General features: G+C 49.8%; 2 protein-coding genes across 2 annotated transcripts; both read right to left on the reverse strand.

Annotated features, from left to right (window-relative positions):
- Window positions 1-898: 898 nt before the first annotated feature.
- On the reverse strand, window positions 899-9,882 carry LOC131952616 (serine/arginine repetitive matrix protein 1-like). The gene is made up of 4 exons (XM_059315362.1): window positions 9,180-9,882; window positions 8,151-8,336; window positions 7,709-7,994; window positions 899-2,357 (listed from the first exon to the last, which is right to left on the reverse strand). Exons 1-4 carry the CDS (start codon window positions 9,880-9,882, stop codon window positions 899-901), a joined length of 2,634 nt encoding a protein of 877 aa, XP_059171345.1.
- A 5,327-nt stretch (window positions 9,883-15,209) lies between these two features.
- LOC131952618 (uncharacterized) lies at window positions 15,210-15,602 on the reverse strand. The gene has a single exon (XM_059315363.1). It carries the CDS (start codon window positions 15,600-15,602, stop codon window positions 15,210-15,212), a length of 393 nt encoding a protein of 130 aa, XP_059171346.1.
- Window positions 15,603-17,800: the final 2,198 nt, after the last annotated feature.

Consider the following 17,800-nt stretch of genomic DNA (forward strand, 5'->3'; position numbering starts at 1 on the left):
TGTCAGCTGTACATTAAGTAATTATCTTCCCCGGGGATACAGGTTATCCCCCTTCATACAGAGAATAATGTCACCAGCCCACCTTTAGTGAGGAGGCTCAAAACGTTTTTTGTTTGTTTGATGAGCTAGTCAACACACCATCTAGAGAATTGGTGTTTTACTGGTTCACTCTACTTCACCTATCTATGCCTAGAGGTGACATTTATTAACATCTAATCGTGAATCTAGCTGTGAGACAGCTATTAGTGACTAGTTATGACTCAGATATTAATGTCTAGATATGACTCAGATATTAATGTCTAGATATGACTCAGATATTAATGTCTAGATATGACTCTAGCTGTGACTCAGCTATTAATGTCTAGCTGTGAGTCACCTATTAATGTCTAGATATGACTCTAGCTGTGACTCAGCTATTAATGTCTAGATATGACTCTAGCTGTGAGTCAGCTTCTGTCCCTCTAACAGAAGCGTCACACAACGATCAAAGATTGTCTTCTCATCAAGTTCCAATTATCTGTGCCCCAGCCACAAGTAACTAATTGATCGGCCTGTCGAGATGATAGCGCCACGCGAACGTGCTAGGAGATTTCATTATTTTTATCTGATTAAAATCTTCCATCTGTGGCCGTGTTATCAAATTTTTAATTTATTTCCCTTTTTTGTGTTAGAGTTGTTTCCCCTTACAAGACACAGCAGTTGTCTCCCCTATTCGATTCTTCCCCCACCCCTCCTCATCCTCCCCATTTTTATATCTTTGCGGCTAATTTCTCGCTATTTTCATGTCTGGTTATCAAATTTCTTCCTGTTTCAGAGCTGGCTGTCTCGGGTGGTGCCTGGAGCTGGCTGTCTCGGGTGGTTCCTGGGTTATCGAACCTCTTCACGATGGCCCGTCTGTTTATGTAGCTGACCATTTCCTGGCCAGACCGTTTGACTGGCATTGTCTGTGGCACCGAGGGCCTTGGTTGGTCTGTGGCACCGAGGGCCTTGGTTGGTCTGTGGCACCGAGGGCCTTGGTTGGCCTGTGGCACCGAGGGCCTTGGTTGGTTTTGTCTGTGGCACCGAGGGCCTTGGTTGGTTTTGTCTGTGGCACCGAGGGCCTTGGTTGGTTTTGTCTGTGGCACCGAGGGCCTTGGTTGGTTTTGTCTGTGGCACCGAGGGCCTTGGTTGGTTTTGTCTGTGGCACCGAGGGCCTTGGTTGGCCTGTGGCACAGAGGGCCTTGTTTGGCCTGTGGCACAGAGGGCCTTGGTTGGTTTTGTCTGTGGCACCGAAGGCCTTGGTTGGCCTGTGGCACCGAAGGCCTTGGTTGGCCTGTGGCACCGAGGGCCTTGGTTGGCCTGTGGCACCGAGGGCCTTGGTTGGCCTGTGGCACCGAGGGCCTTGGTTGGCCTGTGGCACAGAGGGCCTTGTTTGGCCTGTGGCACCGAGGGCCTTGGTTGGCCTGTGGCACAGAGGGCCTTGGTTGGCCTGTGGCACCGAGGGCCTTGGTTGGTTTTGTCTGTGGCACCGAGGGCCTTGGTTGGTTTTGTCTGTGGCACCGAGGGCCTTGTTTGGCCTGTGGCACCGAGGGCCTTGGTTGGTTTTGTCTGTGGCACCGAGGGCCTTGGTTGGCCTGTGGCACCGAGGGCCTTGGTTGGTTTTGTCTGTGGCACCGAGGGCCTTGTTTGGCCTGTGGCACCGAGGGCCTTGGTTGGTTTTGTCTGTGGCACCGAGGGCCTTGGTTGGCCTGTGGCACCGAGGGCCTTGGTTGGTTTTGTCTGTGGCACCGAGGGCCTTGGTTGGCCTGTGGCACCGAGGGCCTTGGTTGGTTTTGTCTGTGGCACCGAGGGCCTTGGTTGGTTTTGTCTGTGGCACCGAGGGCCTTGGTTGGCCTGTGGCACCGAGGGCCTTGGTTGGCCTGTGGCACCGAGGGCCTTGGTTTACCTGTGGCACCGAGGGCCTTGGTTGGTTTTGTCTGTGGCACCGAGGGCCTTGTTTGGCCTGTGGCACAGAGGGCCTTGTTTGGCCTGTGGCACAGAGGGCCTTGTTTGGCCTGTGGCACAGAGGGCCTTGGTTGGCCTGTGGCACAGAGGGCCTTGGTTGGCCTGTGGCACCGAGGGCCTTGTTTGGCCTGTGGCACCGAGGGCCTTGGTTGGCCTGTGGCACAGAGGGCCTTGGTTGGTTTTGTCTGTGGCACCGAGGGCCTTGGTTGGCCTGTGGCACAGAGGGCCTTGGTTGGCCTGTGGCACCGAGGGCCTTGTTTGGCCTGTGGCACCGAGGGCCTTGGTTGGCCTGTGGCACCGAGGGCCTTGGTTGGCCTGTGGCACCGAGGGCCTTGGTTGGCCTGTGGCACCGAGGGCCTTGGTTGGTTTTGTCCCTACACCATGGGCGCGGTCATGAAAATTGTATCAGTAAATTTCAAAATTGTGTTCTGCGCTGTGTCGAAATAATCATAAGACTCAGACTTACTGGTCTGAGACAGCCAGTGGGTCTCACACAGTGGGTCTCACACAGCCAGTGGGTCTCACACAGTGGGTCTCACACAGTGGGTCTCACACAGTGGATCTCACACAGTGGGTCTCACACAGCCAGTGGGTCTCACACAGTGGGTCTCACACAGTGGGTCTCACACAGTGGGTCTCACACAGTGGGTCTCACACAGTGGGTCTCACACAGCCAGTGGGTCTCACACAGTGGGTCTCACACAGTGGGTCTCACACAGTGGATCTCACACAGTGGGTCTCACACAGCCAGTGGGTCTCACACAGTGGGTCTCACACAGTGGGTCTCACACAGTGGGTCTCACACAGTGGGTCTCACACAGTGGGTCTCACACAGTGGGTCTCACACAGTGGGTCTCACACAGTGGGTCTCACACAGCCAGTGGGTCTCACACAGTGGGTCTCACACAGTGGGTCTCACACAGTGGATCTCACACAGTGGGTCTCACACAGCCAGTGGGTCTCACACAGTGGGTCTCACACAGTGGGTCTCACACAGTGGGTCTCACACAGTGGGTCTCACACAGTGGGTCTCACACAGTGGGTCTCACACAGCCAGTGGGTCTCACACAGCCAGTGGGTCTCACACAGTGGGTCTCACACAGTGGGTCTCACAGCCAGTGGGTCTCACACAGCCAGTGGGTCTCACACAGTGGGTCTCACACAGTGGGTCTCACACAGCCAGTGGGTCTCACACAGCCAGTGGGTCTCACACAGCCAGTGGGTCTCACACAGTGGGTCTCACACAGTGGGTCTCACACAGTGGGTCTCACACAGTGGGTCTCACACAGTGGGTCTCACACAGCCAGTGGGTCTCACACAGTGGGTCTCACACAGTCAGTGGGGGTCTCACACAGTGGGTCTCACACAGACAGTGGGTCTCACACAGTGGGTCTCACACAGTGGGTCTCACACAGTGGGTCTCACACAGTGGGTCTCACACAGTGGGTCTCACACAGTGGGTCTCACACAGTGGGTCTCACACAGTGGGTCTCACACAGCCAGTGGGTCTCACACAGTGGGTCTCACACAGTGGGTCTCACACAGTGGGTCTCACACAGTGGGTCTCACACAGCCAGTGGGTCTCACACAGTGGGTCTCACACAGTCAGTGGGGGTCTCACACAGTGGGTCTCACACAGACAGTGGGTCTCACACAGTGGGTCTCACACAGTGGGTCTCACACAGTGGGTCTCACACAGTGGGTCTCACACAGTGGGTCTCACACAGCCAGTGGGTCTCACACAGTGGGTCTCACACAGTGGGTCTCACACAGTGGATCTCACACAGTGGGTCTCACACAGCCAGTGGGTCTCACACAGTGGGTCTCACACAGTGGGTCTTACACAGCCAGTGGGTCTCACACAGCCAGTGGGTCTCACACAGTGGGTCTCACACAGTGGGTCTCACACAGTGGGTCTCACACAGTGGGTCTCACACAGTGGGTCTCACACAGTGGGTCTCACACAGCCAGTGGGTCTCACACAGTGGGTCTCACACAGTGGGTCTCACACAGCCAGTGGATCTCACACAGTGGGTCTCACACAGCCAGTGGGTCTCACACAGTGGGTCTCACACAGTGGGTCTCACACAGTGGGTCTCACACAGTGGGTCTCACACAGTGGGTCTCACACAGTGGGTCTCACACAGTGGGTCTCACACAGTGGGTCTCACACAGTGGGTCTCACACAGCCAGTGGGTCTCACACAGTGGGTCTCACACAGCCAGTGGGTCTCACACAGTGGGTCTCACACAGTGGGTCTCACACAGTGGGTCTCACACAGTGGGTCTCACACAGTGGGTCTCACACAGCCAGTGGGTCTCACACAGTGGGTCTCACACAGTGGGTCTCACACAGTGGGTCTCACACAGTGGGTCTCACACAGTGGGTCTCACACAGTGGGTCTCACACAGTGGGTCTCACACAGCCAGTGGGTCTCACACAGTGGGTCTCACACAGCCAGTGGGTCTCACACAGTGGGTCTCACACAGTCAGTGGGTCTCACACAGTGGGTCTCACACAGTGGGTCTCACACAGTGGATCTCACACAGTGGGTCTCACACAGTGGGTCTCACACAGTGGGTCTCACACAGTGGGTCTCACACAGTGGGTCTCACACAGTGGGTCTCACACAGTGGGTCTCACACAGTGGGTCTCACACAGCCAGTGGGTCTCACACAGTGGGTCTCACACAGTGGGTCTCACACAGTGGATCTCACACAGTGGGTCTCACACAGCCAGTGGGTCTCACACAGTGGGTCTCACACAGTGGGTCTCACACAGTGGGTCTCACACAGTGGGTCTCACACAGTGGGTCTCACACAGCCAGTGGGTCTCACACAGTGGGTCTCACACAGTGGGTCTCACACAGTGGGTCTCACACAGTGGGTCTCACACAGTGGATCTCACACAGTGGGTCTCACACAGCCAGTGGGTCTCACACAGTGGGTCTCACACAGTGGGTCTCACACAGTGGGTCTCACACAGCCAGTGGGTCTCACACAGTGGGTCTCACACAGTGGGTCTCACACAGTGGATCTCACACAGTGGGTCTCACACAGCCAGTGGGTCTCACACAGTGGGTCTCACACAGTGGGTCTCACACAGTGGGTCTCACACAGTGGGTCTCACACAGCCAGTGGGTCTCACACAGTGGGTCTCACACAGCCAGTGGGTCTCACACAGTGGGTCTCACACAGTGGGTCTCACACAGTGGGTCTCACACAGTGGGTCTCACACAGTGGGTCTCACACAGCCAGTGGGTCTCACACAGTGGGTCTCACACAGTGGGTCTCACACAGTGGGTCTCACACAGTGGGTCTCACACACTGGGTCTCACACAGTGGGTCTCACACAGTAGGTCTCACACAGTGGGTCTCACACAGTGGGTCTCACACAGCCAGTGGGTCTCACACAGTGGGTCTCACACAGTGGGTCTCACACAGCCAGTGGGTCTCACACAGTGGGTCTCACACAGTGGGTCTCACACAGTGGGTCTCACACAGTGGGTCTCACACAGTGGGTCTCACACAGTGGGTCTCACACAGCCAGTGGGTCTCACACAGTGGGTCTCACACAGTGGGTCTCACACAGTGGGTCTCACACAGTGGGTCTCACACAGTGGGTCTCACACAGCCAGTGGGTCTCACACAGTGGGTCTCACACAGTGGGTCTCACACAGTGGGTCTCACACAGTGGATCTCACACAGTGGGTCTCACACAGCCAGTGGGTCTCACACAGTGGGTCTCACACAGTGGGTCTCACACAGTGGGTCTCACACAGTGGGTCTCACACAGCCAGTGGGTCTCACACAGCCAGTGGGTCTCACACAGCCAGTGGGTCTCACACAGTGGGTCTCACACAGTGGGTCTCACACAGCCAGTGGGTCTCACACAGCCAGTGGGTCTCACACAGCCAGTGGGTCTCACACAGTGGGTCTCACACAGTCAGTGGGTCTCACACAGCCAGTGGGTCTCACACAGCCAGTGGGTCTCACACAGTGGGTCTCACACAGTGGGTCTCACACAGTGGGTCTCACACAGCCAGTGGGTCTCACACAGTGGGTCTCACACAGTGGGTCTCACACAGTGGGTCTCACACAGTGGATCTCACACAGTGGGTCTCACACAGCCAGTGGGTCTCACACAGTGGGTCTCACACAGTGGGTCTCACACAGTGGGTCTCACACAGTGGGTCTCACACAGTGGGTCTCACACAGCCAGTGGGTCTCACACAGCCAGTGGGTCTCACACAGTGGGTCTCACACAGTGGGTCTCACACAGTGGGTCTCACACAGCCAGTGGGTCTCACACAGCCAGTGGGTCTCACACAGTGGGTCTCACACAGTGGGTCTCACACAGCCAGTGGGTCTCACACAGCCAGTGGGTCTCACACAGCCAGTGGGTCTCACACAGTGGGTCTCACACAGTCAGTGGGTCTCACACAGCCAGTGGGTCTCACACAGCCAGTGGGTCTCACACAGTGGGTCTCACACAGTGGGTCTCACACAGTGGGTCTCACACAGTGGGTCTCACACAGTGGGTCTCACACAGCCAGTGGGTCTCACACAGTGGGTCTCACACAGTCAGTGGGGGTCTCACACAGTGGGTCTCACACAGACAGTGGGTCTCACACAGTGGGTCTCACACAGTGGGTCTCACACAGTGGGTCTCACACAGTGGGTCTCACACAGTGGGTCTCACACAGTGGGTCTCACACAGTGGGTCTCACACAGTGGGTCTCACACAGTGGGTCTCACACAGCCAGTGGGTCTCACACAGTGGGTCTCACACAGTGGGTCTCACACAGTGGGTCTCACACAGTGGGTCTCACACAGTGGGTCTCACACAGCCAGTGGGTCTCACACAGTGGGTCTCACACAGTCAGTGGGGGTCTCACACAGTGGGTCTCACACAGCCAGTGGGTCTCACACAGTGGGTCTCACACAGTGGGTCTCACACAGTGGGTCTCACACAGTGGGTCTCACACAGTGGGTCTCACACAGTGGGTCTCACACAGTGGGTCTCACACAGTGGGTCTCACACAGTGGGTCTCACACAGCCAGTGGGTCTCAGGCAGCCAGTGGATCTCACACAGTGGGTCTCAGCCAGTGGATCTCACACAGTGGGTCTCACACAGTGGGTCTCACACAGCCAGTGGGTCTCACACAGTGGGTCTCACACAGTGGGTCTCACACAGTGGGTCTCACACACCCAAATTGTACTCACCCAAGTTTTCATACCTGAGAAATGATCAGTGACTCGCCTAAAGGGCAGATAATTGTGGTTGAACTGAAATCACAGGCTAGCGAGTTTTCAAACAAATATTTTAGTTCAAGGAATAAATGGGGCACAACAGGTTTATCAAAATTTAAATATCAACTAAATTTTATGTCTTTATCTAATTAACAGGAGAACAAAAAATATAAAAATATATATAATAAAATAAATTTAAAAACTTAAACGTAAATATTACAAAGCTTAATAAAAAAAAAAAACTCGTATTGCATTAGGCCTACAATAATAGAAGTTAATGTTTAATTTTAAGAAAATGTTTGTTCTTAATTTTTGTGCATTCAAAAAATTATAACCACAGAGTTTTTTTTTAATGCGAACTTGTTTTAAAACCTATAGAACAATGTAAAAAACATGTTCTAGAACCGTTTGATATGGTCTAGAACTGTTGGAACAACCTGCGCATTGGTGAACCCAAGGGGAGGTAAGCGACTGGAGTGAACTGTCAGCAGGGGGAGGCGACTGGAGTGAACTGTCAGCAGGGGGAGGTGACTGGAGTGAACTGTCAGCAGGGGGAGGTGACTGGAGTGAACTGTCAGCAGGGGAGACAAGCGACTGGAGTGAACTGTCAGCAGGGGGAGGCGACTGGAGTGAACTGTCAGCAGGGGGAGGTGACTGGAGTGAACTGTCAGCAGGGGGAGGTGACTGGAGTGAACTGTCAGCAGGGGGAGGTGACTGGAGTGAACTGTCAGCAGGGGGAGGTAAGCGACTGGAGTGAACTGTCAGCAGGGGGAGGTGACTGGAGTGAACTGTCAGCAGGGGGAGGTAAGCGACTGGAGTGAACTGTCAGCAGGGGGAGGCGACTGGAGTGAACTGTCAGCAGGGGGAGGCGACTGGAGTGAACTGTCAGCAGGGGGGGGGTGACTGGAGTGAACTGTCAGCAGGGGAGACAAGCGACTGGAGTGAACTGTCAGCAGGGGGAGGCGACTGGAGTGAACTGTCAGCAGGGGGAGGTGACTGGAGTGAACTGTCAGCAGGGGGAGGTGACTGGAGTGAACTGTCAGCAGGGGGAGGTGACTGGAGTGAACTGTCAGCAGGGGGAGGTAAGCGACTGGAGTGAACTGTCAGCAGGGGGAGGTGACTGGAGTGAACTGTCAGCAGGGGGAGGTAAGCGACTGGAGTGAACTGTCAGCAGGGGGAGGTAAGCGACTGGAGTGAACTGTCAGCAGGGGGAGGTGACTGGAGTGAACTGTCAGCAGGGGGAGACAAGCGACTGGAGTGAACTGAACTGAAACGTTCTGTGAGCGATCGAAGGGTTAATTTGTGCCTGACCTGTGCTGATTGGGTCATAGGTTAATTGGAGAGCCGGTAAAAACGCTGCTTTGTTACGGGATGGGGAGGAGGCAGGGGTTGGTGGAATGTGTGGGTCAGTGTGGGTCTTGGATCTCTGGGGATGTGTGGGTCTAAGTTGGATACCCCGCACCCCCCCCCCTCCCGCCCGCCCGGCACCAAATAAAATGATCAACTAGTCTAACATGGATATTTCTACAGACCTTTACAAAAAATACACACTACTACACACTACTACACACTGCTACAGAATACTATACACTACTACACCCTACTACAGACTTCTACAGACAACTACACACTACTACAAACTACTACACACTAGTACAGACTACTACACACTACTACAGACGACTACAGACCACTACAGACTACTACAGACAACACACTACTACACACTACTACAGACTACTACACACTACTACACACCACTACAGACTACTAGAGACTACTACAGACTACTACAGACTACTACACACCACTACAGACGTAGACTAATGAAATGCCAGAGACCCGGCTTGCCGGTGCCAGACAGATCGATTTTACTCAGGCGGCACGACGGCCCATAAATCACACACCGTCCTATCAATAAACTAGTTTATGGGGGGAGTTACCGCGCCTGTCTGTAGTTATGGAGGAGTTACCCCGCCTGTCTGTAGTTATGGAGGAGTTACCCCGCCTGTCTGTGGGGGAGTTACCCCGCCTGTCTGTAGTTATGGAGGAGTTACCCCGCCTGTCTGTGGGGGAGTTACCCCGCCTGTCTGTGGGGGAGTTACCCCGCCTGTCTGTGGGGGAGTTACCCCGCCTGTCTGTAGTTATGGAGGAGTTACCCCGCCTGTCTGTGGGGGAGTTACCCCGCCTGTCTGTGGGGGAGTTACCCCGCCTGTCTGTGGGGGAGTTACCCCGCCTGTCTGTAGTTATGGGGGAGTTACCCCGCCTGTCTGTGGGGGAGTTACCCCGCCTGTCTGTGGCTATGGAGGAGTTACCCCGCCTGTCTGTGGGGGAGTTACCCCGCCTGTCTGTGGGGGAGTTACCCCGTCTGTCTATGGAGGAGTTACCCCGCCTGTATATGGAGGAGTTACCTCGCCTGTCTATGGAGGAGTTACCCCGCCTGTCTATGGAGGAGTTACCCCGCCTGTCTATGGAGGAGTTACCCCGCCTGTCTGTGGCTATGGAGGAGTTACCCCGCCTGTCTATGGAGGAGTTACCCCGCCTGTCTATGGAGGAGTTACCCCGCCTGTCTGTGGCTATGGAGGAGTTACCCCGCCTGTCTGTAGTTATAGATAGAGTTATCACATCACTCAGACATGTTTTCATCTCCAATATTCATCATTTTTTTCTCTTTAGTTACCTGTGTACATCGTTATCTCATCTTTTTATCGTCACTGCCTCAGATTTTTGCATTTTCTTGTTTTGTTTATTTTATATTTAATTTGTAATTCCTGTTTTTATCTCATGTTTTCAACATTTGATCGCTCCTATTTTCATTTAGCAACCACCAAACGTCATCTCTGCCAGTGACCAAATATAGACGTCCGCTAATGCAGCTCCCCCTGGTGGCTCGCAGCTCTCCAATACCGTCTGCGACCTTTGACCTCATTCATTTGTGGACAGTTTTTTTTTTCTGTCGTTATTCACTGCTGAGCTGTGGTATAAAACATCAACGTCATCCGGCAACATCAACATCGTGTATTGGCCGGCAACATCGTGTATTGTCCGGCAACATCGTGTATTGGCCGGCAACATCGTGTATTGGCCGGCAACATCGTGTATTGGCCGGCAACATCGTGTATTGGCCGGCAACATCAACATCGTGTATTGGCCGGCAACATGTAATTCAAGGGAGATCGAGGGAGGGGGGGTGTTAAGGAAGGGGGATAACACAGGCAGGGTGTATACAATGGGAAGAGGGGGGGTTACCACAAGTAAGAATCTGCATAGGTCTGGGTGTCCGGCAACTATTGGTCGGATCTAGCCGGACTACAGGAGATAATAAACGACTGTTGACTAAAGCACATTTTTTTATTTGATTTTGTAGCCAGACTGGCGGAATGATAGATCTATGGAGGGGGGGGGGGGGGGGAGGTGGGGGGGGGGGGCGAGACGGTATGGTAGTCGTTGTCCTCAAACACATACAGATCTCTATATATATATGTGTATATGTGTTTATATATATATATATATATATATATATATATATATATATATATATATATATATATATATATATATATATATATATATATATATATATATATAAAACTGTGTTTAAGATTGTACACTTGAGTATATTTCCTTAGACCCCCACCTTCCCTACCTATCTTCTGTTTTTTCTACATCCACCCTTAACTAAGCTCCCATGAGCTCACGTCAGCTCACCTTTCCTCAGCTCACCTTTATTTCGCCTCTGCTCCCCTCAGCCCCAGCAGCTGGACTACCGTGACAAGAAACCACAGCTCGACTCTATTTCCCCTACGCCCAAATGGTTGGTAACATAAGTGTCGAGGTGAATATCATCATTGTTTACGTGACCCGTGGGTGGACGACCTGTGGGTGGATGACCCGTAGGTGGACGACCCGTGGGTGGATGAACCGTAGGTGGAGTGGGTGGATGACTCGTGGGTGGATGACCCGTGGGTGGAGTGGGTGGATTACCCGTGGGTGGATGACCCGTGGGTGGAGTGGGTGGATTACCCGTGGGTGGATGACCCGTGGGTGGATGAACCGGGGGTGGAGTGGGTGGATGACCCGTGGGTGAACGACCCGTGGGTTGAGTGGGTGGATGACCCGTGTTTACAACATACCATCTAGAAATCGGTTCTAAAACAATGAAACAGCACCTAGTTCATCGCAAAAACCATATGATACACAAATAGACAGACGGACAGATAGACAAAGAGAGACAGAGAAAGAGGATAAAAAGCGATTGGCGTGGAGGTGAGGTTTGGCGCTAAAATGTCAACTTGTGTTGAAACAGCAGACGTCAAATGGTGTGAAATAAGTCACGGAATGAGATGGTCGGGTTTCTGGGTCAAGCAGTGACGTAGCTGGTTGTAAATGGTTGAACGCTGTGGTGGAAGGTCAAATTGTCATCTGTATTTTAAAACATTACATTGGGGAAAAATATTTTTACAATTTTACAAGCTTTTATTCAACTTGCTTCCTCTGTCAACAGTCTGTCGGTCTAGATCGAAACGCCGGGGCGAAATTTCGGGCACTTCTAACTGACAGATTCAGTTCAAAGTTGGCACGTGGAACAAGACATGAACACAATGCAATCTAACATTAAAATAGACTAAATTGGATGCCTAATTATGAATTAATTGAAACTATTCCGCACTATTATACACGCATTATTACGTTCAATCGGTGCGCAATGGTTTCTTAGTCAAGCAACTCTATTGTAAATTTAAAAAATTTAAAGTACGGAAAAAAAATTAATAAAAAACGTTTTTATAACAATCTTTTGTATAATTAAGCACTAAAAGTAGAAAATAAAAGTTTTTCTTTAAATATACAATAATACACATCTATTTTAATAAGTATGATGAAAAGCGTAGGTCGCTTCCTAAATATTAGTAGAAGTATTCTATATAGATACTATAGTGCCCCTGGTTTTTCTTTATCGTTAGTTAAATAGTAGTTTATATATATATATATATATATATATATATATATATATATATATATATATATATATATATATATATATATACATATATATATATATATATATATATATATATATATATATATATATATATATATATACATATATATATATATATATATATATATATGCGTATTTATACAAATTAGGGTATGTGTTTGAGTGAGTGACGTAAATGTTGAATGTTGACCCAACACAAAAGTCTAGAATCAAAACAGGAAGGTTTTCCTCCTTCCTGGTTTTAACTTCCACTCATTAACATAATTAATGTAGCCACCAATTAGCTCCGCCTTAAGAATTTTCAAAGCGTGCAATCTTTGACATTTTTGTTTCCATTAGCGCGGGCTGACGTACGCCACGACTGTTGTATGTCAGCAGGAACCGCTTCAAGAACTGGCAGCCAGAGTTTCTCTCCTTCGACCCCCCTTCCCCCCCCCCCCCACACACACACATGGCTGACAACTGGTCTGATGTTTTCTACCGGCTCTCTTTTTATGCCGGCTCTCATTTTCTGCCGGCTCTCATTTTCTGCCGGCTCTCATTTTGTCGGTGTATTTGGTTTTTTTTAAATTTCATGTTCTGACAGTTTACACACACAAACTCACACACAAACCCGAACACAAACTCACACGCAAACCCTCACAGTCGTCGCTCACTATCCTACCATCACACAGCCTCTCTCACACTCTTCATCTATAAACCTGAGGTACCTCATGCATTTAACAAGGGGGAGGGGGGAGGCAACAGGCTAAATGCTAGTCCTTCAGCGAAACGTACAAACTTAACAGGTCAACATTAGCCAATTGTTCAACGTTAACATGTTGGAGCGAGTCAAGTGTTGGAAATTAACAGGTTATGTTAGCCATATGTTAATTCTACAAGGATCACAAATAATTAACCTGTTAAAGTTAGCCACATGTTAATTCTACAAGGATCATAAATGTTTAGACTAGTGCACACTGACAAGACACATGTTAAATGAAACCAATTAACTCTAATTAACCTGTGTTTTAAATAGAATAATTACGTCAAAGTTGGCTGGCCCCTCCCTCCCGTGGCCCCTCCTCCATCCATCCATCCATCCATCCATCCATCCATCCATCCATCCATCCATCCATTCATCCACATACCCATCCACCCACATACCCATCCACCCACACACCCATTAATCCACACACCCATTAATCGATCTACCCACCCACCCATCCACCCACCCACACACCCATTAATCCACCCACTCACACACTCATTAATCTACACACCCACCCACCCATCCACCCACCCATCCACACACCCACCCACACATCCACCCACCCACACACCCATTAATCTACCCACCCACACACCCATTAATCCATCCATCCATCCACCCACCTAATCCACCCACCCACACACTCATTAACCCACCCACCCACACATCCACCCACCCACACACCCATTAATCCATCCACCCATCCACCCATCCACCCACCCACACACTCATTAACCCACCCACCCACACATCCACCCACCCACACACCCATTAATCCATCCACCCACCCACCCATCCACCCACCCACACACTCATTAATCCACACACCCACCCATCCGTCCTTTCAAAACTCATGCAACATGACATCTGGTACAGGTGACATTTGTCCTAGTTTTCATGTGACATTTACCACGTGTGTACCACATGTCTGTCATGGAATGTCAGTGTCAGCACGTGCACCAGGGGCCGGTAATCCACTCACCCACACACACACAATTTTCAACCTGATTTTAAAAAAACCTAAAAATAAACATCACGTGACACGTGGTCATACAACCGTCGCCATGTTGGAGGTTTTGTGTTAGCTGCGCCCAATGCCCGCATATGCTGTCCATGTCACGAAGTTCAAACCTATCGATTGGACATGATTGATGCCATTTTAGAAAATGAAGAATGTATTGATTTCTGAGGTGGCCAGACAAAAAGTTGAGCGACGCGACCATTCCAAGTGGAACAGGCCGGACAATCTAAAGCCATCACAATCGACACTGTTTGACTGGTTAGTTGGATGCTTTCATACGACATTTGTTGGATGATTTCATACGACATTTGTTGGATGATTTCATACGACATTTGCTTGGTGATTTTATACGACATTTGTTGGATGATTTCATACGACATTTGTTGGATGATTTCATACGACATTTGTTGGATGATTTCATACGACATTTGTTGGATGATTTCATACGACATTTGTTGGATGATTTCATACGACATTTGTTGGATGATTTTATACGACATTTGTTGGATGATTTCATACGACATTTGTTGGATGATTTCATACATTTGTTGGATGATTTTATACGACATTTGTTGGATGATTTCATACGACATTTGTTGGATGATTTCATACGACATTTGCTGGGTGATTTCATACGACATTTGTTGGATGATTTCATACGACATTTGTTGGATGATTTCATACGACATTTGCTGGGTGATTTCATACGACATTTGCTGGGTGATTTCATACGACATTTGTTGGATGATTTCATACGACATTTGCTGGGTGATTTTATACAGCTACGTTGGATGATGTCATAATTTGTTGGAAGAAGTCATACAACATTTGTTGGATGATCGATTTAATAAAGTCATCCGGCATAGACCAACAATACACTTCAAGCTGACCCCCAGACCCCCCCCCCTCCCCCACTCCTCCACCCCCACCTCTCCAGGGTAAGACGGCGGGTGGAGACCCGAACAGACGGATCGATGCTGCAAATATTATTCCAGTCACGTGACCGCATGCTAATACACTCGGCTGGAACACAGGCCGGGAGGTCAAGTGGGGCGGGAGAGGGGGGGTGAATGCAGTGTTATGATTTTGACAAATTTCGAGAATCCAAAAGTGAATTAACCAAGTCAGTGACGTCATGTTGGTGACGTCATCCTAGTGTGGCTTAAGCGACCCAGGCCTCTCGTGAACCCCTAGGTCAAAGGTCAAGTCAGTGTCAACAGTGTCGATGGAGCATCGAGGTTTGGTGGAGCAGTGAGGTTTGGTGGAGCATCCAGGTTTGGTGGGGCAGCGAGGTTTGGTGGGGCAGCGAGGTTTGGTGGAGCAGTGAGGTTTGGTGGAGCATCCAGGTTTGGTGGAGCAGTGAGGTTTGGTGGGGCAGCGAGGTTTGGTGGAGCAGTGAGGTTTGGTGGAGCAGTGAGGTTTGGTGGAGCATCCAGCTTTGGTGGAGCATCCAGGTTTGGTGGAGCATCCAGGTTTGGTGGGGCAGCGAGGTTTGGTGGAGCAGTGAGGTTTGGTGGGGCAGCGAGGTTTGGTGGAGCAGTGAGGTTTGGTGGAGCAGCAAGCTTGTGGCCATCGGTAACCTCTGACCCCAGCATGACTCGACCTTGAAGAAAATGGCGGATGTAAATGAGAGCAGACACAGGCCACGACTGCTGGGGTGCCACTGAATGAACTAATGCGGGGATGTGGCCGGGGCTAACCCCAGGGCTTTAAATTGAGGGGGGGGGGGGCACGAAAGGCCTTTTTGTTTAGCTTTGAATAATTCGTCGAGTTGAGAGTTGATAACTTTACACATTCATCGGGTGCTATAGAGCTATTTTAGTTGATATTTATTATCTTTATATTAGATGGTATTTTAGTTGATTTTCGCTATCTTTATATTAGATGGTATTTTAGTTGATTTTATCTTTATACTAGATGGTATTTTAGTTGATTTTATCTTTATATTAGATGGTATTTTAGTTGATTTTCTTTATCTTTATATTAGATGGTATTTTAGTCGATTCTATCTTTATATTAGATGGTATTTTAGTTGATTTTATCTTTAAATTAGATGGTATTTTAGTTGATTTTATCTTTATATTAGATGGTATTTTAGTTGATTTTCTTTATCTTTATATTAGATGGTATTTTAGTTGATTCTATCTTTATATTAGATGGTATTTTAGTTGATTTTATCTTTATATTAGATGGTATTTTATGTTAAAAACAATTTAGATGTCGGGCCTCCCTCCCCTCCCCCAACTGGCATATAATTGTGTTGTGTGGTTGTATAAACCACATGTGGTGCAGGGGTGGGGAACTAACAGCAGGTGGTCAATAGCAGACGTCAGGTCAGATATTGTGTCGTGTCGGGTTGTGTCGTGTCGGGTTGTGTCGTGTCGGGTAGATTACAATCGTGTCGTACCATGATTTAGTTTTATCTTTCAATGACCAGTGTCGTAGTGACGAAAGGGTGACGTCATAAACAGACTGCTACATGTTGGGGTACCTAGGGTGACGTCATAAAAAGATTGCTACAGGTTAAGGTACCTAGGGTGACGTCATAAAAAGACTGCTACAGGTTAAGGTACCTAGGGTGACGTCATAAACAGACTGCTACAGGCTGGGGTACCTTGACGGTGTGTGAGAACACTTGGTACCTGTTATCGTCTGGTGCACTTGACCCTTGACCCCAGGATATAATTGCAGCGGTTCCTCAACGAATATTCCTACTAGATTTGTAGCCCAACTCAATTTGAAGTTCATCATTTTTTATTTGAGCCAGGAGGACCATCATTTCCATCTCAAGTACTCTAATTAAAGAAACATGCGGCACTCAACGAATGTTTTATGGGGGTAAGGGGCAGGGGGAGGGGGGATTGTTCCATCCATCATTTAGAGAAAACAAGTCACGTGACGTCATATACCATCTCTAAGTCAACAAAATTAACGCAGTTTTTTTTACCTCATCCTGTGATTTGTGTATTACTCGTCTTTTACCACTCCCCCCCCCATCCATTTTACACTCCCCCCCCCCCCGTTATACACAGGTTAACTGTGGACCTCATTCATCTTCCCTTCTGCAAAGTCCTCCATCCCCACCCGCTCTTCGTAAGTTTTTATATTTCACCTCTCCTATCTCTTGTCTCACCTCTCTTGTCTCACCTCTCTTGTCTCACCTCTCTTGTCTCACTTTCTTGTCTCACCTCTCTTGTCTCACCTCTCTTGTCTCACCTCTCTTGTCTCACCTCTCTTGTCTCACCTCTCTTGTCTCACCTCTCTTGTCTCACCTCTCTTGTCTCACCTCTCCACTCACCTCTCTTGTCTCACCTCTCTTGTCTCACCTCTCCACTCACCTCTCTTGTCTCACCTCTCCACTCACCTCTCTTGTCTCACCTCTCTTGTCTCACCTCTCTTGTCTCACCTCTCTTGTCTCACCTCTCTTGTCTCACCTCTCTTGTCTCACCTCTCTTGTCTCACCTCTCTTGTCTCACTCTCCACTCACCTCTCTTGTCTCACCTCTCCACTCACCTCTCTTGTCTCACCTCTCTTGTCTCACCTCTCTTGTCTCACCTCTCTTGTCTCACCTCTCTTGTCTCACCTCTCTTGTCTCACCTCTCTTGTCTCACCTCTCTTGTCTCACCTCTCCACTCACCTCTCTTGTCTCACCTCTCTTGTCTCACCTCTCCACTCACCTCTCTTGTCTCACCTCTCTTGTCTCACCTCTCTTGTCTCACCTCTCTTGTCTCACCTCTCCACTCACCTCTCTTGTCTCACCTCTCTTGTCTCACCTCTCCACTCACCTCTCTTG

Source organism: Physella acuta, unplaced genomic scaffold, assembly GCF_028476545.2.
Source record: "Physella acuta isolate Inbredline_101_S28 unplaced genomic scaffold, ASM2847654v3 ptg000881l, whole genome shotgun sequence".
Taxonomy (NCBI): Eukaryota; Metazoa; Mollusca; class Gastropoda; family Physidae; genus Physella; species Physella acuta.